Source organism: Neofelis nebulosa, chromosome 11 (assembly GCF_028018385.1).
Source record: "Neofelis nebulosa isolate mNeoNeb1 chromosome 11, mNeoNeb1.pri, whole genome shotgun sequence".
Lineage (NCBI taxonomy): Eukaryota > Metazoa > Chordata > Mammalia > Carnivora > Felidae > Neofelis > Neofelis nebulosa.
In genome coordinates this window covers 50,641,796-50,666,871 of record NC_080792.1, presented here as the reverse complement: position 1 = coordinate 50,666,871, position 25,076 = coordinate 50,641,796, and the positions used below count along the sequence as shown (strand labels likewise).

General features: G+C 38.8%; 1 protein-coding gene and 1 long non-coding RNA gene across 4 annotated transcripts in view; both read right to left on the bottom strand.

Moving 5' to 3' along the window:
* Window positions 1–10,008, bottom strand: part of ROCK1 (Rho associated coiled-coil containing protein kinase 1) — a 163,846-nt gene extending 153,838 nt beyond the window's left edge. For all 3 annotated transcript variants that reach the window (XM_058692553.1, XM_058692555.1, XM_058692554.1), the window contains exon 1: window positions 9,084–10,008. In XM_058692553.1, coding sequence (XP_058548536.1) covers window positions 9,084–9,176 — 93 coding nt within the window. In that variant the 5' untranslated portion in view covers window positions 9,177–10,008. The remainder of the gene's footprint in view (window positions 1–9,083) is intronic.
* A 5,796-nt stretch (window positions 10,009–15,804) lies between these two features.
* LOC131490310 (uncharacterized) lies at window positions 15,805–16,634 on the bottom strand. The gene is made up of 2 exons (XR_009251035.1): window positions 16,474–16,634; window positions 15,805–15,884 (listed from the first exon to the last, which is right to left on the bottom strand). It is a non-coding gene; the product is annotated as an uncharacterized LOC131490310 (long non-coding RNA).
* Window positions 16,635–25,076: the final 8,442 nt, after the last annotated feature.

The following is a 25,076-nucleotide window of genomic DNA, read 5'->3' as shown; positions in this document are numbered from 1 at the left end:
ATACAAAAAACAAGGAAGCTCTACCAAAGAGTACTAGAGTCATATACAAATCAAATGGGAACCAATGTAGAGACTCCCATTAGTCAAAGGACAAACTGAGCATCAAATAAGGATGACAAAAATCGACTGAAACACACTAAACTTTTTTAATGTCTTCCATAATGATCCTAAAAATAAAAAACAAAACAGAGGGAGGAATGGATGGATGGATGGATGTATGGAGGGAGGGATGCTGACTGGGTAATATCTTGTTTACTGACCCTTAGAGACTGGTTCAATGAGTTCTTTTGCATACTAGCTTTTCAGGCAATGGGAGACCACAGTAGGAGACTATAAGGTAGGAGGTCGATAAAGGCAGGGGATGTATTCTCCTGGTTCTCTCACTGCCAGATCAACATGCTTCTCTCTATTTGAAATCACAGCCCCTGTCAGATATTTCATGGTATGCAAATAGCCCGATAGATGATGAGTGAAAGTTCTTAAATTCATAAGTTCTCTTAACAGGAACAAACAGAGGGTTACTGGAGAGGTTATGAGAAGGGGGATGGGCTAAATGGGTAAGGGGGATTAAGGAATCTACTCCTGAAATCATTGTTGCACTATATGCTAACTAATTTGGATGTAAATTATAAAATTAAAAAAAGAAATACATAAGTTCTCTTAACAGAAGAATCATAGCTAATAAATGTAAAAGAAATGATAGAATTAGAAAGTCATTATTTTGCTATCTTTAGTGAAATAATTGACTCAATGAAGACCACAAATGGATGGAACCATTAGGTAAAAGGATAATGAAGGATTTTACAAAGGAAATTATTATAGGCTATTACCACCTGAACACATTAATCAACCTTAGCATCACTAAGGGTGGGCCAACCAGGTATTATATGCCTCTTGATGTGAAGCAAAAGAAAACACAATCTATGGGGCACCTGGGTGGTTCAGTCAGTTAAGGGTCCAACTTTGGCTCTGGTCATGATCTCACGGTGAGTTCAAGCCCCACATCAGGCTCTGCACTGACAGCGTGGAGCCCGCTTGGGATTCTCTCTCTCCCTCTCTCTCTACCTCTGTCCCATACTCGCTCTCTCAAAATAAACTTTAAAAATAAAAAAGAAAACATAATTTATGAAATACTCTTGACTAAAACTTTGTAATAATTAAAATCAAGCCTTTAGATCTAACTACCAATTTACAGGAAATATGGAAGATGCAGGAGCAAATTAAATCACATTACAAGAAAACAACAGAAATCCAGAATGTTAAACACTGTACGGTACCAATGACCCAGTTTTTTTCAGCAAGACAATGTGGGGGTGAGGGGTAGACAAGACAGAGGGGGAAAAGACTGAACCACACAATAAAGAGACTTGAAAGACCTAACCAACAAAAGCAACATGTGGGCTTTGGATCCAGATTCTAATAAAGCGACTGCAAAAAGCACATTGTTTTATATGACCAGATAAATATGAATAAAACTGGGAATCAATGGTACCAAGAAGCTTTTAATTTTGTTAGACATGATAATGGCCATGGTGGCAATGAAGAAAACATTCTTTGTTTTTTTAGAGATACTTACTAAAGTATGTAGGGGTGAATGAAATGATTAGTATCTAGAATCTGGAATTTAAAATATTTTGGCAAGAAAAAAAATATTTTGGCAAGTAAAAGGGTGATTGTTGAAGCAAGTGTGATAAAATTTTGAAAACTGAGAATCTGGGTAATGGGAGTTCACTATACTATTTTCCCTACTTCTGTGTATGTTAAAATTTTTCATTTACAAAATTACCAAATAAAACAAAAATAAATGTTCTTTCCACTATAACGATAGTTTCCAAACTTGAATATGTCTAAGAATCCACAACCCATGCAGGATCCTAGGACTCATCCCAAAAAATTCTGATTTTGTTTGTCTGGGCATGGGCCCAGATTCCATTTTTAACAAGTTCTCGAGCGAATCTGATACAATCTACAGACACATATCTGAGAATTATACATGTAGACTACTTTACCACAAGTCTTTAAATATATCCCAAGCCTTAAAGGAAAGGTGTGATCATACCTCTTACCTCCACTTTAAGCCTTACCCCACTCCTATCTGCTCAAAATTTACCCTTTTCCTGAGACTACCAGTTCTATGAAAGCAGGATCCCTGTTTGAACTCACCATGGTGTCCCCATCTGAGTGCCTAGTACACAGTACACCATATAAACATTTGCTGAATGAATGAATAACAGCAGAGAAAAGGGAAGACTTAAAACTCAGGAGCACTATTTCAAAATGAATTCCTCTGAGATAAAATGTCAATTTCTTTCCAAAAGTCGATATAGGAGCATGGAGTAAAGACTATAAAGTATGAGAATAACAGTAAAATAAAAATAAAATAAACATAAATAGGGGCACCCGGGTGGCTTAGTCGGTGGACTGTCTGACTCTTGATTTTGGCTCAGGTCACGATCCCAGGGTCATGGGATCAAGACCTGCACTGGGCTCTACACTTTACATGGAGCCTGCTTAAGATTCTCTCTTTCCCTCCCTCTCTCTCTCTCTCCCCTTCTTTCTCTCTCTCTCTCCCTCCCTCCCTCCCACTCTTCCTCACTCGTCCTCTCAATAAATAAATAAAATTTAAAAATAAACAAACATAGTAATAAAGAAGGGACACAGGTTAGCAAACCTTCTAAAATAAGACACAAATTTAAAAAAGTATAAGACAACTTCTCACTTCTCTGAGACATCAATTTTGAACATTAATTTGAACATCTAACACCCCACTAACTCTTTAGAAACTACAGTGAAAATGTACTTCTGTATTTCACAATCCCAAACAGGGAGGGCAGGTATATTAGAGAAATGAACTACATGTATACAATTTAATGGATATGCAAATAAGTAACTCAGTTACTACCTTCTTTGTTCAAAAAGTACAAACCTCTATAAAGTTAGGAACACAGGTCACAAATGCAAAAATAAAAAAGTGCCAAATATAACAATTAACACTTTAGGATGATCTTCTATGGCTATATAAACTTGTTGCAAAAATAGCACTTACCAAAGATAATTACTATTCTTATATTTCTACCCTAACACCATTTAACTTTTAAATTCTATCTCTTAAATAATGAATCAATGACACAACTTTTTAAAGTTTTTATAGAAGTATAATAAACAAAGACTCATAGAAGTTTTAGAGACACAGTGGGTATCAGCAACTATATGGCCCAACTCTTCATTCTACAAATGGGGAAACTGAAACCTAGATAAGAAAAAAGATTTACTTGGTCACACAGAGAATTAAGAGCAAAACAAGTTTATGACAGTGCTCTGAATTTTCAGTCCAGAGGGTTTTTTTTTCAATATAAAACATTTTCCATTGTGAAATGCAACACTATCTGTTCATCTTCTTGTACATACACGAGTGTGGTATCCATCAGCTATGCTCTATAGTTAAACTAAATGGATGTACCTCTTTTTCAGTGAGGATGGGAATGGGGAAGTAGAGCTACCTGACTATCTTCAGCGACAGAACTCCATGTGTATATTTCCTGACGTGGGGTTTTCTGTCATATGTGAAAACAATCTCTATAGTTTTTACCATATACACACAGTAACAAAACTTACAATTATGAAATAAAACTGAAAAGCTATGCAAAAACTAAAACTGAGAATTTACTCTTTGTTCATTACAAAAATTTTTTATGTGGTTCCTTCTTCTGGATTAAAAACATTTCTGACTCAAGAGATTAATGAATGGTCCAATTCATGTCTCAGCTGTTACTCTGAGCCACCTCTCTATACACCCACAGGGTTACTTGTAGTGCAAGAGGGCCTATTTACAGAGCACATACTGAAAGTATAACAGACACAGAAAGAGGACAAGATAAGAACTCAATCTCCATAAACTAGCTCCAAACTGCCTTTCTTATAAATATAAACCCTTGGCACAAAGTAGGTATGTTATAAATCATGACTAAATGAATAAACAGTCTCCAAAGTCCCTCCCCATTCTACAGAATCCCATTTAAATATCTCCATTTTCAGTTACAACTGGTTGAGACACTTCAGTAAAGTACAGCTGGATTATGAATTTATGGGTATGGCTTGAGGTGCCAGCATTACTCTGTACTTACAGAAGACAATAAATATCAACTTCTAGCCTAAGCGCCGTAACATATAACAGGAATACTATAAATATGATGAAGTAGTTACCAATTCACAAATGCTTACTAAATGCCATATGCTCTGATAATTGTTTAGTCTGTATTATTTAACCCTTACAACAATCTAGTAGTATTATCCCCCTACTTTCCTAAAGATAAAATAAACTCTGGAGGTAAAAATAATTCACCTAAAATCATCTAGCAAGTACATGGCAGAGCCTACATTTGAATCCAAGTTTAAGAGCCTACCCAAAGATTCGCTCAATGGTGTAATTTGTTTTTGTTATTTTTTTTTAATTCTTGCAACATATTAACATCAAAACAGTCTGGTCAAGGGGCACCTACATGGCTCAGTTGGTTAAGGGCCCAACTCGATCTTGGCTCAAATCATGATCTCACAGTTTGTGATGTGAGCCCCATGTCAGGCTCTGCACTGAAAATGCAGATCCTATTTGGGATTCTCTCTCCCCCCCTCTCTCTGCGCCCCTCCTCTTGAAATAAATAAATGAACTTTAAAAACAGTCTCGTCCAAACCAAGCAGATATGCAATTGACACTGATAACACCCATTAACTCATAAATTATGAACAGTGACATAGTGTTTTAGGCTCAAAGATTTAATGACCTCAGGTCTTTTTATTTCACTAATATAACCCCAAATGTGATCAATTCAACTGGTAGGATGCACAGAGGGATTAGGGAGCAATAATCTAGACTGTGGAATGCTAGCCAAAATCTGTTGAAATAATCCAACATGTGGCATAGGATTGTTTAAATTCAAAACAAAAATTCCAGGTGAGTGACAAAGACAGTAGTGATGTCAATGACCAATAAGTGTATGGAAGAAATTTTATTTTAGAATATAAGGAATTTTCATGACATCCAAGTATAGGTGCGTAGTGGACAGTCAGACACTGAGGATTTAAAACCAGAAAAAAAAAGACTGAAAAATAAAGACTTGGATCTCATGGGCATAGAGATGACAGTGGCTGAAGCTGTAAGAATGGATGAAATTCCAAGACAGTGAAAAAAATGATAAGCATTACAAGAGCAAAGATTAAGACAGAAAAAGAAGTCAGCAATGAAAAGACAGGAAAGTAGTATTAGGTTAGGAAGCCAAAGAAAAGACAATTTAAAGAAAAACTCAAAAACGAACACCTGGGGGCGCCTGGGTGGCGCAGTCGGTTAAGCGTCCGACTTCAGCCAGGTCACGATCTCGCGGTCCGTGAGTTCGAGCCCCGCGTCAGGCTCTGGGCTGATGGCTCGGAGCCTGGAGCCTGTTTCCGGTTCTGTGTCTCCCTCTCTCTCTGCCCCTCCCCCGTTCATGCTATGTCTCTCTCTGTCCCAAAAATAAATAAAAAACGTTGAAAAAAAAAAATTAAAAAAAAAAAAATAAATAAATAAAAAAAAAAAAAAAACGAACACCTGAAACTTTGTTTGCGTATGCCTCCCACATTCTGAAAAACTGACTAATGAAAAATGGTGGTAACAAGTATGTAGGAAGGGAACAGCAGTGTTAGAACTCAGTATGCACTGTTCAACTAATATTGGTTCCCTTCCCTCCATTCTACCCACTACTGCTGTACCTCCACCAGCAAACAAAAAATAGAAAAAATGGTTATGCTCTTAATTGCATCCGGAAGCAGTAAGCTAAACATGCTAAGGGCAAGATAGCTGTATTTTCAAGAAATGCATGTCACACTTCAAGACAAATATATACCTAACACTCCCACCCAACTACCTTTGTTTTTCTTTTTTAATTTACAAACCATATCCATTTTCCCCCTTTGGAAATTTAAACTTAATAGAGGTACTCAAAAACATTAAGAAATTGTTAATAAGCCCTGGATAAAATAATTGTAAACTTAAAAAAAAAACCCTAGAACATGAGTGCCGCAAATGGCACACAATACATACTCAATAAATACCACTTAAATAAATCAACAAAGGCCAAAATAATAGAGAAAAGCAATTAGTTTAAAAGGGCTTTCCTCCCTACAATACAAGAGACGTCCAAAGTCCAGACAGGGAAGAAGAGTTAAGAACAGACTCACTGAAAAAAGGTGAAGTTACCTGAGAAGTCATTCTGAATGGTAGAATGAATGAATGAATACTTAATGATAAACATAAAATACCATGCCAAAAAAAAAAAAAAAAAAAAAAAATCAGGCTAGATACTACAAAACTGGAAAAAGGATCTGTCTCCAAAGAAAAATTCAATCTTTACCGACCAGATTAATACGGTAATAAAATTTCAATAACTATCGATGAACAATTATGAAACCAAATAGAAAAAAGGGCCAAGATTGTAAGACTACAGGAGGGGAAAAAAATCTGTCCATTGACTATTTTCTTTTTCAAAATGTTATTTTACAAGTCTTGGGTTCCAAGATACCAGGCTGTCCTAAGTCTGAAAAGGCCTTGATTGCCTACTTTCTTGACTCTTCCTCTTTTTTCAACTTTCATCTTTTACCCTTAATCATTATATCAATTTCAACTTGCATCTCTGCACAAATGATTTCCAAATTGTTATCTTTAATTATGAGCTCAGTTTCCTATCTCCAATAGTCTTCAGATCATTTCTTTGTGGTTAGCCCACTATACTCTAAAACACAAGTCTGAAATTGAACTTATCTACTGCCTATTCTTCCCAAGAGATATCCAAACCCAACTTTGTTTTCACCAGTCTCCCTATAACCTACCTTCAAAATTTTTAGAATCCTCTACCTTCTCTAGCTCTGGTTCCCTCTTCTCTCCAACCCTGCTAATCAATCAAGTTCCATTAATTCTTCCTTTCCCATTTTAATTCCTCAATTTGGGGCTTCAATAATTTCTGTACTATTAATTTAAGAAGCCCCCCAATCTCAACCCATCTCCAGTCTTTTTTCACACACTGCATCCTGCATATAACTAACAGATTCATCTTCATTCATCCTGGAACAGTCTCATTTACAAATATTTTAATAGCCACAACATACTGAAGAAAATCTAAACTCTTGTAGCCTAGCAATAAAATCCTCCACACTCTAACCCCAATCTGTTATTTCCAACTTTATCTTCGGTTACCCTAAACATCTCATAGCCAATTCATCCCCACCCTCTATTCATGTTATCCTCTACTCCCTCTCTGAATGCCCTCCACCTAAATCCTATCCACTCATCATAAAGCATACTCTGGCCCTCTCAACACACAGTGATTTCTTCCTTTCAATAACCAAGAGCTTGTATTACCTGTACCAATTATTTGAAATCCATCACACATTTTTTTCAAATTTTAAAGTGTTCTGTTTTGTTTCTGTATATGTATGTGAGTTTAGGTCTTGGTTTTCCTAAATAGATTGAATTTTCAAGTAAAGAATCCATGACCTCTACTTCTTTGTATCTTCCCACATTTCAATAAATCTGTGAGGTTCCCCTAAATGAAACTGAGGCAAGAGGCTATAACACAACTTAACAACAACAAAAAAAGCTACTAAGCCCTCCCTATACTACTGTTTCATGGAATGAGACCAAAAAGCAAAATAGAATCAAAGATACATGGAAATTGGGTAAAATATTAAAAGAAAATTTGGACTTCTTAAAAGAGACAGATACTGCTAGTAGAAAGATGTGTTGTTCTAATTTCTTCCACTTCTCTCATTCAATAAAATGTTTTAAACTGTATTAAGTATCCACCATCCTGTTTCTCAATATGAAGAGCATCCATAACGTAGGTGAGACATTTCAAAAACATAAACCACAAGACTTTCATTTCACAGTCAAGGATGCTTAGAGTAATTCTGAAAACTTTGGGGAGAAACTTTCTTGTAAAACAGGACACGTTTAAAAATCTGCACAGGTATTTAGAGTAACTAAAATGCATGTTAATATTAAATGATCTACATAATTTTCCTGATTCATGAGATTTTTAAATATGATTTCTCTGAATGGCATTATTTTGTTCAGCCAATCTTAATCCCAAATATTGTACATATCTAACATTAATTCTCTGAGGAGGCTGTAAATAACTATCCATATAGATATATTCCCTGAAACTTTAGAGATTATGTGTTTTTGTTTAGACTAAAATAGAATCATAAATAACTTTTAGTTGTTCAGCAAAGTAAAAGAAGAAATTCGCTTGCAGAGTTTGCAACTATTAGTATCAGGGAAAATAGACAAAACTTAAAAACTCTACCTACAGATAACTATGTTATCAACTACTGAGAAATCTTTAAAATTTTGCCTTTTATTTCATAAAAACTTATTTAGAATGTTTTAAAAGTGACAGTGGTTAAGCACACCACCATCAAAAAAGGCAGTTATAATATCTGTGTGATACTTTTGTAATAAACAATACTGTAAAAGAGTTAATATTGTGATGACCTATCATCAGTTACCTTAGGTTTTTAGACTTAATAGTCCATCAAAAAGTTCCTCCAGATTCAAGTCACCTATGACATTTTGGCTCAAAAATCACTTCCTCAATATCGATTCTCCATTGTCACTTTCAAGTCTAAAAACTAAACCCTTAAGGAGCTAAATCGCTCTAAGTGGAAAGTAGTCTTTCCAGCATTACTGTCAAGCCGATCAAAAAGATTAATACTACTAAGATCATCATTCAACAAACTATATACGCAATAACTGACGTGGTAACTTTTTATGTGATGCCTGAAATAGAGGTTTATAAGTATCTTTTGGATAATGATGAACTGAGTCAGACCTAAGAGTTCAGAGAGTAGTTAGCACAGAGCCAGTCCGATGATAAATAAGGACACGGGAGGAGATTTTAGTAGTGCTCCAAAGGCTCTTCAGGAAAAACGGCAGATTTTGATGTTTTCCAAGATTATGCACACCTGAAACTTTCTTTTGCAAATAACTAGACTGAATGCAAGAGGAAGGCAAATATATACAGAACCCCAGACAAGCAAAAGACAACAGTGCTACTCACCAGCAAACAATCCGAATTCACTTCCGATTTGGGATCCCGCAGCAGGTTGTCGATTTTTTCAAACCGAGTCTCAAAACTGTCCCCAGTCGACATGTTGCTGCTACTGTGACAATACCTTCGTACCAGCAGCACCAGCAGCGGAAAGCAATTTCAACCAACTTCCTCCAGCGGTGGGTTCGCAGCCGCGGGGCGGAGGAGCCGGAACCTCAGGGTCACCAGGTGCGCCCGGTTCCCTCTCCTTCCCCTCACTGAGGGGATCTCCGCAGTCCAGACCCCGGGCCGGGGGCAACGGCGACCCACAGCCGCTCCGACGCCCAAAGTCGCATCCCACCCGGCAGCCCCTCACGACAGCCGACAGCGCCGTCGCCACCAGCCTTGTCGCTCCGGCGAGGTGCTTCAGCTTAGCGGGCCCCAGCCGCCTTCGCCATGGAGGGTTCCCCGTCCCGAAATGGGTCGGAGGGGAGAGAGAAAGAGAAGCAGGGTGGAGACTCCTTTGGGCAGCAGGGGAGGGAGAAGAGGAAAGGCGAAAACGAAGGGCGGGTGCGGAGCTGTGCCAGCTGCCGCCGCCGCTTGGGCCACGGGCCCGGCCCGCTCCACTCTGAAGTGCTGTAGGCGGTCTAGCCCCGCATCCCCGGCTTTACTTGGCGCGGCCCCGACGCACCGTACCGACTCAGCCAAGAGGTGGTCCCCACGGGATAGCCTCACTCTCCCATTTTGTCCGTCGCTGCTGGGGCTGCTACCGCGGTGTCCGGCGGGGCAGGGCGAGGTCGGTGCCCGATGGAGACTTAGGAGAGGAAGGCTAGAGAGCTCGCGGTGAGGAAGACGAGAGTCGGGTCCCGGCGCTGCTTGATGGGGGAGATTCTGGGAGGGGCTGCGTCCCCTGCTCCGGAGAGGGCGAGTCGCGGTGGCGAATGCCTAGGGGGGGTGGGGCGAGGGGGGCCGTGAGGGACTAATATGTCCGCCTTCCTGTTCAAACAAACGGAGACCGCCGGCGCGGAGTGCGCATGCGGGGCGCGGACGCTCGGAAGGAGAATCGGCTCGGCGCCGCGCGCGCGCGCGCGCACGCCGGCGTCTCCGCCGGGCCGGGCAGGGCCGGGCGGGGCGGAAGGAGGGGCGCGCCCGAGGCCTCTCAGGCGGGCTGGGAGGAGCGGACTGGGTGCGGCAGCCGGCCCCGCCTTCGCCCCGGCAGGCTCTGAGGAGCCGAGCAAAGCTTTGGACCGGTAGAGGAGGTCGGAGCCGGAGGAGGGTGAGCCGGCGGGGTTGCAGCGGAGCTCTTGCTGCCTTTGGTCGCGTCCTGGCAGCTGTCTCACTTCTGCTTCCTGTGGGCTGCAACAGCGGTCCGGGGCTTTCTGACAAGAAAGAAAGTGTGCTTGTTATTGTCATTTTGCAAATAGGTTCTTTTTTAAGGCAAGATGCCTTTTCGCCACCAGGCAGCAGCATTTTGTCACCAGCGGAGTAGTGTTGCCCGTATCGTCCCCGCCCTTCGTGAACACCATAAGGTTTAAACCGTGTGCGATTCCATGGGAAAATTACGAAGCAGTCCCATAAGCCGACTGTGTGTGTCAGGGGAGCACCAAAATATTAACTCTGGATGATATAGTTCAGAGAAGCCAAGTTCACTTTTTTAAAAAATCTCATAGAAAAAAATCAATGTTTTTAAGTTATTCATACTAACTTAAATTAGTATTTAATTTAATTAATTTATTTAATTAGTTAAATTAGTATAACTTAACTATTCATACTAGTTCTCCCACACCATTATCATTCCCATTGTATTTCTCTTTTGATGTGTGATCCTGCCTTTCAATTTCAAAGCGTTCAGTGAAATTTAAAATTGTGATTTTACCAGAACCCTTGTAGAATATGAAAATTATGGGCATTTCCTCTTAAATCAATTGCTTCATTGACTGTGGTGTGAGAGGGTACTTGTTACTCAATCTGCAAAGTAATGTTCTGCACTGCTGTCAGTGGGAAATGTACTTTAATTTATTTCTAATCTTTAGTTTTGCCCATAGGTCAAATTAAAGATTGCTAGAAATAGAAAATGTGGGTATTTTACCACACGCTGGTAAATACTACAGATGAACCTATTGTCTTTCTATATAAAAAAAACATTGTACAGCATCGGATCGGCCCACCAACTTTCTGCAGTGAGTCAGAGGTTAGGAAAATGTTACATTGTTTGAAAAATGTCTATTTTCACTTTATTACATACAAGAAATATTTAGATATAAAGCCATTGTACAAATCAAGATAAGAAATAAGTCTTCACAAAAATCATAACAAAGGACAACTAAACAAAATTCAGGTATTTTATTAAATGCTTTTGCAGTGACTTCTTGGCTTCATCCAGTATTTTAAGCTGGTCATGTGAATTAAATTTATTTTTAAGCAGAGGGCTTAAAATAAATCTGGCAGTTGCCCTAAAATAAATTTCCTAAACTCTGCTTGTCCTTTTTTATTACCATTTTTAGGTATTCTTTGGAATTTTGTTGTTTCTCGGAGAACTGTGAGTATTATATTGCTTTCCATTGGACACATGAAAAAGTACGAGTAGCTAAGACAATACATAAGTGGCACTGATAAATATAAGTGGAATTTAAAACCAATCTGGCAAGGCTACTAGAAATATATGTGGGGCCTATATATTTTACTTCCCTATACGGTTAATATGATTGTAACCCCTGACTAGTTGTCTTTTACCAGAAGATAGATGGATTCTATGTTTTTTTTTAAAATATAAAAGTCCTCACCTATAACAGGGTGAAATCATATGACATTAAAGTTCCTTTCCAACTTTAAAATTCTATTGTGTAGGAACGCCTGGGTGGCTCAGTCAGTTAAGCCTCTGACTCTTGATCTCAGCTCAGGTCATTAGATCGAGCCTTGAGTCAGACTCTGTGCTGAGTGTGGAGGCTGCTTGGGATTCTCTCTCTCTCTCTCTCTCTCTCTCTCTCTCTGCCCCTCCCCAACCTCAGAATAAATAAATAAATATTTAAGTGAAATAAAACAAAATTCTATTGTGTAATTGTGGCTAATATCTTCAACAGCGTTGTGGATTTTTTTTTTTAACGTTTATTTATTTTTGAGAGAGAGAGACTGAGCATGAGCAGGGGAGGGGCAGAGGGAGAGGGAGACACAGAATCTGAAGCAGCTCCAGGCTCTGAGCTGTCAGTGCAGAGCCCGAAGCAGGGCTCAAACCCACAAGCTGTCAGATCATGACCTGAGCCAAAGTCGGACACTTAACTGACTGAGCCACCCAAGTACCCTGCATTGTGGATATTTGAGGTGATCTTTAAAGTATATATTAAGAGGGGCACCTGGGTGGCTCAGTCAGTTGAGCGTCCGACTTCAGCTCAGGTCATGATCTCACAGTCCGTGAGTTCGAGCCCCACATCGGGCTCTGTGCTGATAGCTCAGAGCCTGGAGCCTGCTTCAGATTCTGTGTCTCCCTCTCTCTCTGACCCTCCCCCGTTCATGCTCTGTCTCTCTCTGTCTCAAAAATAAATAAACATTAAAAAAAAATTTTTTTTTAAAGGTATATATTAAGGTCCTAAGTGCAAATGCAAAATACTGATTTGTATATATAAGAATATAATATTATACATACTGAGCATTTCCATGTGCTAGGAGTTACTCTATGCATTTTTATATAGAATCTAATTAAAACTTCAAAAGAATTCTGCTATGATTATACCTACATCATAGATGGGGAAACTGAGGTGTAGAAAGATCTGTTACTTGCTCAAGATCATGACAGATCCAGATTGGAACAGAGGCAGTCAAATTCCAGAGTCCCCATTCTTAACAGCTGAGTATGCTAACACTATCCAATCCTAGTATAATAATAAGTATTTCACAACTGTATTATTTACATTAGCACAGATTTAAATGATTCTATGTAAATAAAATTTGCAGTATGATCATAGTTCCTAGGCAAAAATGTGAAATGATTTCAGCAAGGTTCAGAATAAAAAGGACCTTGACAATGTTCAATAACAGTGGCTTAACTATAGGTTTCTAAACACTGGGTCCAAGAACCAGTGGTACTTCTTGGTGGAGTTTTCCTGACCTGCATGCAACAAAATGAGAATAAAGACATATTATTATAATATGTTTTACAAAGTAAGCAGTTCTAATTTAAGACTGTCATTCAGTCTGAAATTCTTTACTATTTTTTTTTTAATTAAATCTCCTTTCCTTTAAGAAGCAAGAGTAATAGTAAATGGCACAGTTTTTAGTATTCTTACTTGGAAATTTAAACTTACAGAGTTAGCATCTCTATGGAAACACAAAAAGCTAGTTATATCTTAATTTTTCTGTTTTGGGAATTCAAACATCTGGAAACATTTAATTTAGACGAGACTCATGCTAGGACCCAATGAAGAGACTGTAGTGCTGAAACAATTTGTGGCATATTTGGGAGAAATCATGGAAAAATCAGAAAGGTTTGAGTGTAGACTTGTGAATAGTGAAAGGCAGTTAAGTTCAGCATTCTTTTGCTTTTGGTTATTTTGTAGGAAAGAGACTCAGTTTTATGTTTATGGAATTTCTTTCATAAGCATTGATGTGGTAGCTAGCTTCCAAAGATGGTCCCCAGTGAACCATGTCTCCCAGGATGCATGGCCTCCTGGAGTTACCTCCTACACTGAATCTGGGCTGGGGCCTTGTGAGCTGTTCTAACCAACAGAATGCAGCAAAAATGGCATTGTGCCAGTATCAGGCCCAACTTTGAGAGTCTGCCTGGCAACCAACAGTTTAGTGCTCTGGGATATCCAACTAAACTGAGCTCATCTTGGTGTGAGGAAACCCATGCTAACTAACCACATGAAGAAATCACATGGAGGGCAACAGGAATCCAGCAGACCCTGAACACAGACTCCAGACTTATGACCCAAGTCAAGCCATTCCATCAGCCCCTAGCCATCTGAAAGGCCCAGATGACACCACATGTAACAGAAACAAGCTAATCCCTCCAACCACTGCCCGCACAGTAGAATCATGAAGAAATAATAAAATGATTGCTAATTTCAGCCGTTAAGTTTTGGGGCTGTTTGTCAGCAATAAATAACCCAAACAGTTGGGTTTCAGGCAAAGAATCATTCATAAATATGTATATAGATATGTATTTGGAGTACCTTTCATACTTTTTGTATTTCCCACGATACAAGGAAGCTGTCCACAATGAAGTATTGTAAAAGAATGACAACGCATGTTTACTGTTTTCAACAAAACCTTTATTCAAAAGAAATGTAGGGGCACCTGGGTGGCTCAGTTGGTTATGTCCAACTTTGGCTCAGGTCATGATCTTGCAGTTCGTGAGTCCAAGACCCACATCAGACTGTCTGCTGTCAGCGCAGAGCCCATTTGGATCCACTCTCTCCCTCTCTCTCTGCCTCTCCCCCGCCTCTCAAAAATAACTAAACATTAAAAAAAAAAAAAAAAGAAAAAGAAATATAAAGGCTTTTTAAACAAATTAATGAATGCTTCTGGATTTTAAAAAGTATTATGAAGTTATATTCCCATATAAATACATTTTTACATGTATTTTTATATTTTCTCAATTTAGTGCGTAATGTCTTATGCTGTCTAAAAAATGTACTAATAATCAGGTACATAGTGTAAATTGCATATCAATTATAATTCAGTACCGTAAATTGCAAGTAATTTCAAAAATGCATACCACAAATGTGTTAAGAATGTGATGTAGCTAAGTTCCTATAGAAACTTTAGCTAAAATTTCCAAACAAGTTTGATACTTACTATATTTAATACAACTTTCCAAAATAGCATTAAAATTTTCTTTAATGTAAAACGATTTCACTTGATTCTGAACTACTTTAATAAACAGAAAGTTGTAAAAATTTAGGTTCAGTTTTAAGAACTTGGTTTTATATGCTTAATATTTACCCCAAAGTAGTTTATATGTCCATATTTCTCTACATCTGAGAAGTGAATCAGGAAGAATATGTTCCTTTGCCTAAGGGTACTCTTTATGAGATCAGTCAAACTATTCTTTTCTTTCCACAGGACATTCAGGCTTGGGAGTCAGTGTAGTTTGACATTTTTAAATCCACTACAGCCTTGGTGCAGCCTAGGCAGAGTTGGGAATTCCAGTGTCTATCGAGATAAAAGCAAGGAAAAGTGTAGGGCCAGCCGTGAGCACAGAGTGCCGTAAGGGCTTCTCCTGACTCACCCTGAATGCCTTCCTCCAACATCTGTTTTTTATTTCCTAGAAGCTCTGTTCCATTCAACTGCAAATATACTTGCATTGACCCTAGAAACAGAATGCAGAAATAGAAAGAAACAGATTTCTGTAAAACAATTACTTTCCTGCTCTGCGTCATTGCCATCTTGGGGACCCTACTGATACCACACTCACAAGCTCAAGCATGCAAATAACTGATAGTACAATTTTTTCCAAGGACGGGGACTGTTACGTTTGTGGAACCCCTGAGATGTGGGTGCATGACCACAGTAAGAGAGGGAAGCTTAGATCAAGGAGATAATAACGGATACATACAGATGGTCACATACTCTTTCTCATTTTTTGCAACAGCCTCCCATCCAAATTTCACCCTCCTACCCAGCACCACTCCACTGAGTCCTTAGACTTAAGTGTGCTTTCTGACCCACTGCCTTTTAGTAGGTTCTTATATCTTCCTCTTTGGTGCCCTTAAATTGGAGATTTGCCTTTTTTGGCATCAATAGGCTCATCATCCCATATTTACTTCCCTTTTTTATTTGTCACAATTTTTATCACTCCTCTTCAGTCTCAACTTTGACTTCCATACCAAACACCTAGAAAGAGAAAAATGTCTTTCTGACATTTCACTATTTTTATCTCTCTTCCATCATTTCAAGCCCTCCTAAAATATAACATTTTCCCTAAAATCTCTGTAACTGGAATAGAGGCACTGATTCCTCATACCCACCCATCAACATATAAATATTACCCATATATACTCTATATATGCCCTTTACCCCCCACCCCTTCTTTTGCAGACAGTATAAATATTCTGCTAGTTGAATTTATACATTTGTTTTGGTTTATGTGCTCTTGTCATTGCTGCTTTATTCATTCCCTAGGGCATAGGCTAGGACTTCAAAAGCAACAATCATACTTTTCATTATAAAAATAGTACATACTTATTTTTAAAATTTTGGAAAATATGAAAAAATAAAATAGAACAAAAGAATTGAGAAACTCTGAGGAACCAATGATACTCTCTAGTCTTTCCAAGCCAAAATGGTTCTCATCTCTGCTTCTTGTCGGTCTATTTTATTCTTTTTCCTCTGTCCATGAACTGATTTTTTCTACTTCTCCCGGTACCTAAGCCAAATATAGCAACTTCAGCATCATACACATACAGTGAATTTAAGTACTTACAGGGGTCAAGAAGGAGTTCTTATTCCAATCCATATTCTGTAAATTTTACATAATTATTTTTTGGATAGTTAATACTTGCATATGACATATAAATCCAAAAGATACAACATGGTACATAATGAAAAGTAATTCTTCCTCCCACCTCTGTCCAGAAGCCACTAGTTCCTTAACACAAAAGGGAACAGCTGTTCAGTTTCTTGTATTCTTTCCATAGGTACACAATCATATTTGTTATATAGACTTTTTTCTGTCTTGCTTCCCACCCGCCCCCCCCACTGCCGCCCCATCTTGACAATGTGCCTTAGATTTTGTTCTGTATCAGTAAATATAAAACTCATTCTTTTTAACTGCTGTAGAGTAGTTCACTTGTTACATGCACAACAATTTATTTAACTAGTACCTTACTAATAGACATTTAAGTTGGTACCAATCTTTTGCTATCACAAACAATGCTGCAATTAATACTTTCATGCACAAGTCCCTCCTATTTATTTTGATTCTTCTTTCAGTTATATGGTCTCTATAATATTTTTTAAAAAGAAAGTCTCATAGGTACCATGGCTTTCATTCATTTTTTCTTTTTTAAATTTCCTACTTAGTCATGGTCTTTGCTTCCTATATTTTTCTATATAATCTTGAATTTATTTTTCCTTTTGCTTCTGCAGTGATTTGGATTTTGGAATAAAGATTTCTTATTTTTAGTCTACTAATAGTTATCTTTAAACATAATGCTGAGTATGCATTTTTATGATTACAAATTTTAAGAATAAAACTAACTTTTGAGAACTTCCTGTTTGCACAGGAAACTTGGCACATTTTCTGCCCAACTTTATCTTTCCGCCTTCTTTTCTGAAAATACTACAATCCTTTTTTTCAAGTTTGACAATATTATCTTCAGGTTTGTAACTACATTATAACAATTTGATTTATTTCTGTATGTTTGACTTCTATATTTGTTTCCAGTCCTTGTAGAGAATCTGTTTTCTTGCATTTTAATTTTTACTCATTTTTGAGTGGTCTAAAGTAAAACCTTAAATAATTTTAAAATGAAGAATACTTAGGTGAGATCTAGCATATCTCTAACAATGTCTGTTGTTCCTCACACATCAGTGAAAACATGGATAGGCAGTTTTTTGGGTCCACAAATTTTTGCCTTAAAAATTAATTAGATTTACTCTTTTAGACTTTTTTAGACTTAGTGCTACTGAGGAAATTAGAAGACCAACCTGTGTCTTGCTGCTCTACTGGCAGCATTTTCTTACTTAGCTCTTGTAGGATTCCTGAAATTCAAAACCTTCACTGGGATAATTCTAGAGGTGGATCTCTTGTCATAATTTTATTTTTCCTGAAAACGAGAACACCTTAAAAGACTCAGGTCTTTCTTTACCTGAGTAAAGTAAAATTTTTGTCTAAGTTTACTGCACATGCTCCGTTTCTTATTTTCTTCTTTTGGAACAACTCTTGGTAATTAGGATCTCATCTTTGTCCTCACCTCTATTTCTTTGGTCTTTACATTCTGGGAAAGTTTCTCGAGTTTTTATTCTGAAACACTGATTTGATTTTCTGCACCAAGAAGTCGGCTATGTACTGATTCCAGAATGGATTCTATTTGAGTTACTGCATTTCTAAATTTTGGGTTCCTTGAAGCCTTTTCTAGTTTGTTTTCTTCTCACCCTAATCTGTTTTTATTTCAATTTGGCCTGCTCTATTTTTTAATAGCCTGTATTTCATAGACACAGATTTTTTTAAGACATAACTTATATCTAGTATAATGGACAAACATTGTGTGTACAACTCAATAGAGTTTACATAAAATGCACTCATGTGAACAATACTCAAATCAACTATAGAATACTTTCAACACTCCCAACTGTTTCCTCATTCGCCCTATCCATAAATCCCTCACCAAGGTTAATTAATATTCTAATTTCGATCACCATAGACTAATTCTATTACCATTAGGTTAGGTTATGTGTTGGGGCACCTGGGTGGCTCGATCAGTTAAGCAACTGACTTAATTTCAGCTCAGGTCATGATCTCATGATTTGTGGGATTGAGCCCCACATCAGGCTCTGCACTGAAAGCATGGAGCCTACTTGGGATTCTCTCTCTCTCTCTCTCTCTCTCTCTCTCTCTCTCTTTTTCTGTCCCTCCCCAACTCATGCTCTCTCTCTTAAAATAAATAGATAAAACTTATAAAAAAAGGATTAGGTTACATGTTTTAGAATTTCACAGGAATGGAATCATATAGTACATACTTTTTTGTGACTGACTTCTTTAGTTTTATACATTTTGTGACATTTTTTATTGTAGTAAAATATATATAACATACAATTTCACATTTTAGTCTTAAAATTTTTTTTAAATGTTTGTTTATTTTAAGAGAGAGAGAGCAGGGGAGGGGCAGACAGAGAGGAGAAGAGAAAATCCCAAGCCCAGATGTGAGGCTCAATCCCACAAACTGAGAGATCATGACCTGAGCCAAAATTAAGAGTTGGACGCTTAACTGACTGAGCCACCCAGGCACCCCCCATTTTAACCATTTTTAGGTGTACAGTAAAATGATATTAAGTATACTCACATTGTTGTGCAACCATCCATCCATCTCCAGAACTTTCCATCTTTTCAAATTGAAATTCTATATCCATTAAACAACCACTTCCCATTCCCTCATCCTCTGAGCCCCTGGAAACCATTATTCTACATTTTGTCTCTGTGAATTTAACTATTCTAGGTACCTCATACAAGTGGAATCATGTAACATCAGTTCTTTTGTGTCTGACTTATTTCACTTCACATAATGTCTTCATCTATATTGTACCATATGTAAGAATGTCATTCCTTTTTAAGGCTAAATAATATTTCATTATACATATATACTCATATACATATATATTCATTTTGTTTATCTATTCATTCTCAATGGACATGTTTTTTTTTAAAGCTTTCTAATATTTTTTTCCTGTTCCTGTAGTAAATCCGTAGTAGATGAAGATGAAAACTTTTTAAAAACTCTTAGATTATTTCTCTTGTCTTGCACGCAAAAATGTATTCCATTGGGGGGGTGCCAGGGTGGCTCAGTTGGTTAAGCGTCCGACTTCGGCTCAGGTCATGATCTCGCAGTCCATGAGTTCGAGCCCTGTGTCAGGCTCTGTGCTGACAGCTCAGAGCCTGGAGCCTGTTTCAGATTCTGTATCTCACTCTTTCTCTCTCCTTCCCTGCTCATGCTCTGTCTCTCTCTTCTCAAAAATAAATAAACGTTAAAAAAAATTTTTTTTAATGTATTCCATAGGTCCCACTCCTTTCACAATTTTCTCAACTTGGAGGTGGGAAAAAAATATCTAGGCCCAGAGTTTGAAAAAAGATAAGGTGAGGAGTTTTGCTGTTTACTTCCCTCATCTAACTTAGGTACTGATTGACTCTCCTTCTCTAATAGTCTGTGATTCAATATGCACAGGCCTATTCCAGTTTTTATTGCTTAACAGGCATTTATCTTGTGTGTTTCCTCTGAAATGAGATAGAATCACTTCCTGATTCTCTATTAGAAAGAGGATGTTTAACATAGAGAATTTAACTGTATTGACTCCTCTTTAATGACATTGAGTGGTGCATGACAACTTTACCCCTCCCTGAGTTTTCACTACTTTTAGTGTTCCTCTACCTGACCTGAAATTCTTTACTTTTGAGAGGATTAAATATACCAAGATATCCATTCTCTTTATCCTAGCTTTACTATGTGCTAGGGATTATAGAAACTGAATTAATTAAGAGAGACACTTATGAAAGGAAGGGACTCTGTTCAGAAGTCTGTTTCCACACAGTGAAGGCCATGGCTGCCTATCTTTCTCATTAGTGAAGCTCTGTGTTCCCAAACTATGGGCAGTAGTGAGGGAAATCATGGGGAAGTATGACACAGAATTCTTTCTACCTATTTTCTGGCTGTGCTTTCCTTCAAAAGATGCTGTGTGCCTGAGATATCAATTCTGTTTCTTAATTTGGCACTATTGAAAATTTAATAATAGGAATATTTCCAGAAATGTCTTTTATGATTGACTTTTAGTCTTTGGGAGTTTGTTGTGCATTTTCATCTTTCTACTTAGTGAATATTTAATAGAAAGTTGGGAGAAGAACTATTAAATGCTATTATTACTCAGCCATTTTTCTAACCCTGAGGTGTGGGTCCATGATTGTTTGGCTTACTTTATATAACCTGGGTATTATAAGACACCCAAGGAAGAGTATCTTCCCCTACTGGCCTGATACCTTAAATGCAAGTATTAAAACAATTTGTGTTAAGTATTTGCCATTCTCAAGATTCTCATGAAACACAAATATTCTCCAAAGGGATAAAATAGGTCAATATCATCTTGGTTTGATAACTTTAAGTTGTCAACCAAAGCTAGTTTGCTATGGCATTGTGGGAGAAAAGCACAAAAGCTAATGACAACTAAAGTATTTTCTAGGATTCAGACCACAACTTTAAATTAGGGAAGCAGAAACACTTTACCATGGAGCCCTCCCTAGTGCTCCAGGCAATCCCTGACAAGTCCTCAGTACTTCCTATCTAGAGGAGCATCAGAGAAGAGTTGGAAAGCACCATTACCTATGGCCAACTGCTAATCAGTCCCAGGATCTTTACCACACACTGGTGGCTTTCTATGATTCTTTTTTTGCTTTTTACCAATGTAAATCTTAGTTGTTATGACATGTTATGACACAGTCTAATATGAAAAACAGATAAAAGTGTACTGCTTTAATTGAAGCAGGGAGTGGTTTCAGAGAGTATACCCTCTCCCCACTACTTTGGCCTTGAACAGGCTCTATGGAATGCCTAAAGCTCTGAATAGCACAATTTCTAAATCACTATCCTAGACATCACTAAAGGATGTTTGTGCAAACTACCCACTGAAGAAGAGTGTGAGAAAGGGCATCAAGATGTCTCAGCATAACTAGAATGCTTGAATTCTGATTTGGTCAGTTATTTTAAGAATATACTTGATTGGTGTTGTCTGTACTTAGCACCCTTACCCTCTTCCTACCCCAGGCAACTAGTGAGGGAGTTCCATTGGGCTGTGTGATCTCCAAGACCTTACTCTTCCATTATGGAACATCCTAAAGAAATGTATTTCTTACATCTACTCTCAAAATATGGCTTCCAATTCTGACCAAATGAGACTGCACCCGCTGTGGCCTATCTCTCTGATTACAACTAAAAAGCTCTGGACAAAATACACAAAAACAATGACCTGAGGACTCTTTTAAAACAATTTTTTTTTAATGTTTATTATATTTTTGAAGGAGAGACAGAGTGTGAGTGGGGGAGGGGCACAGAGAGAGGGAGACAGAATCGGAAGCAGGCTCCAGGCTCTGAGCTGTCAGCACAGAGCCCGACGCGGGGCTCAAACCCACGAACTATGAGATCATGATCTGAGCCGAAGTCGGACGTTCAACCAACTGAGCCACCCAGGCGCCCCATGAGGACTCTTAAACATAAATGGAAATCAGGCAGATTGTGAAGTGGAGTCAAAACTTGAGAAGCAACACATTTGAAAATGAGTTTTCTGTTCCCTCCCCACCTTTTCTTTCTTTTGTCTTTTCAAAAATTTTTTTACTATTAATTTATTTTTGGGACAGAGAAAGACAGAGAGCAGGGGAGGGGCAGAGAGTGGGACACAGAATCTGAAGCAGGCTCCAGGATCTGAGCTGTCAGCACAGAGCCCAATGTGGGGCTCAAACTCATAGACCTCGAGATCATGACCTGAGCCAAAGTCGAAGGCTTAACCAACTGAGCCACCCATGTGCCCCTTCCCCCCACCCTTTTTCCAGTGGCTTTGTCCCAAGGGTGGGCCCCATGTGCAGAAATGCTCAGCAGCCGTGATATAAGCAGTTAAACCTCTAAAAAGAAATCTCTCCTTTCTGCACAAAAGAACTGGGAAAAGGGGTCTCTGTGGGGGCAGAAAGCATAGGAGGAAACCTGGAAAGAGGTGAAGAGGATGCCTTAATACTGTGTAAAAAACTATACTGGATTCTAGTTTATTCTTGAGCATATGCATAGGACAGACCCAAAGCTGCATAGCAAAAGCTTTGAGAATTGAACTAAGAATTAAACCACCAACTAGAGATCAAAGAGAAATAAAGGGAGTCCACCGACACTGAACATCTGCACAGTCATTTCGGGCTGCTGTATGTCTTTATTACCGCAAGGGCACGTAGGGATGAGGCCCAGTGACCCTGCAATGATTTATAGACCGATCTCCTCTCTCGACAAGGACAACAATGGAGGTGATCAGGTAGAGGATGGCTGCAATGAGGGCTCGGGAGAAATTAGTCCAAGGCCAGTGAATGAACTGTATCTTGGTGTGTAGATCACATATGTAAATGACAAAGAATATCTCAGCACAGACCATCTCAACCACCAACAGAGAAGAGTATCCTGGCGTTGAGATGCTGAACCAGATTAGAATCACCTGGCACAATATAATCTCAGCAAACAGTAGAATTCCCTTTCTAGTGCACAAGAAGTTGGTGCAGGCAGCCCAGCAGCCGTGGGCTGAGAGATGCTCAGACTCCAGCATGGGGAAGTCTGGAGTTCCTGGGGGCATGAAGGATCTGCATTCTTGATGGAGAGTTCTGAGCAAGACGTTGCACACCCAGTCGTTTTGCCTGCTGTCTAGAAAGTGATTTTAAAAACTTATAGTCTGAAGCTAACTGGATTGACCACTTGCTAAAACATTGATGATTATGATGATGATGATGATATCCCTTAGAGTATTTTAACAGTATTCATATCTACACAATTTAATATTTAAAAAGTTCAGAATACATTCCAAAATTACCTGATAAGCAAAGAACTAAGAAATGTGACCAATTCTTGGGGCGCCTGGGTGGCTTGGTCGGTTAAGCGTCCGACTTTGGCTCAGGTCATGATCTCACGGTCCGTGAGTTCGAGCCCCGCGTCAGGCTCTGTGCTGACAGCTCAGAGCCTGGAGCCTGTTTCGGATTCTGTGTCTCCCTCTCTCTCTGCTCCTCCCCTGTTCATGCTCTGGCTCTCTCTGTCTCAAAAATAAATAAACGTTAAAAAATTTAAAAAAAAAAAAAAAAAAGAAATGTGACCAATTCTTCAGGGAAAGACAATGAACAGGTGCAAACCCTAAGATGACACAGATGCTGAAATTATAAAACAAAGACTTTAAAACAAGAGATACTAAAATAAGCTCCGTGAAGTAAAGGTAAACACACATTAAATGAAATTTTTGAAAGGTAAAGTTCTCAGCAAAAAAATTAAATTACAAAAAAAGAACAAAACAGTTTTAAAACATACAATCTTTGAAATTTAAATTTTACTGGTTGAGCTCAAAAGCAGAAGGAAGATGACAGAGAAAAGAGTGGACTTAAAGATAGATTCTGAAGAACAAAGAGAAAAAAATGGAATTGAATTTCAGGGAGTCATGGGACTATATCAAAAGTCTCACATTTGTATCTGTCTCTGTATGACTTATTTCACTTAGCATAACGCTCTCCCATTCCATCCACTTTGCTACAAAAGGCCATATTTCATTCTTTCTCATTGCCAAGTAGTATTCTATTGTGTATATAACCCACAATTTCTTTATCCATTCATCAGTTGATGGACATGTAGGCTCTTTCCATAATTTGGCTATTGTTGAAAGTGCTGCTAGAAACATGCGGGTATAAGTGCCCTTATGCATCAGCACTCCTGTATCCCTTGGGTAAATTCCTAGCAGTGTTATTGCTGGGTCATAGGGTAGATCTATTTTTAATTTTTTGAGGAACCTCCACGCTGTTTTCCAGAGTGGCTGCACCAGTTTGTATTCCCACCAACAGTACAAGAGGGAACCTATTTTTCCACATCCTCTCCAGCATCTATAGTCTCCTGATTTGTTCATTTTAGCCACTCTGACTGGTGTGAGGTGATATCTCAGTGTGGTTTTGATTTGTATTTCACTGATGAGGAGTGACATTGAGCATCTTCTCATGTGCCTGTTGGCCATCTCAGAAGACCATGGGGGAGGGGAAGGGGAAAAAAAAAAGTTAGAGAGGGAGACAGCCAAACCATAAGAGACTCTTAAAAACTGAGAATAAACTGAGGGTTGATGGGGGGTGGGAGGTAGATGGGGTGGGAGGGAGGGGGGGTGGGTGATGGGCATTGAGGAGGGCACCTGTTAGGATGAGCACAGGGTGTTGTATGGAAACCAATTTGACAATAAATTTCATATTTAAAAAAAGTCTCACATTTGTAACAATGGAGTCCTATAAAGAAATTGGTGCAGGGGCGCCTGGGTGGCACAGTTGGTTAAGCGGCCGACTTCAGCCAGGTCACGATCTCGCGGTCCGTGAGTTCGAGCCCCGCGTCAGGCTCTGGGCTGATGGCTCGGAGCCTGGAGCCTGTTTCCGATTCTGTGTCTCCCTCTCTCTCTGCCCCTCCCCCGTTCATGCTCTGTCTCTCTCTGTCCCAAAAATAAATAAAAAACGTTGGGAAAAAAAAAAAAAAAAGAAATTGGTGCAGGGGTGCCTGGGTGGCTCAGTCGGTTGAGCGCCGACTTCGGCTCAGGTCACGATCTTGCGGTCTGTGAGTTCGAGCC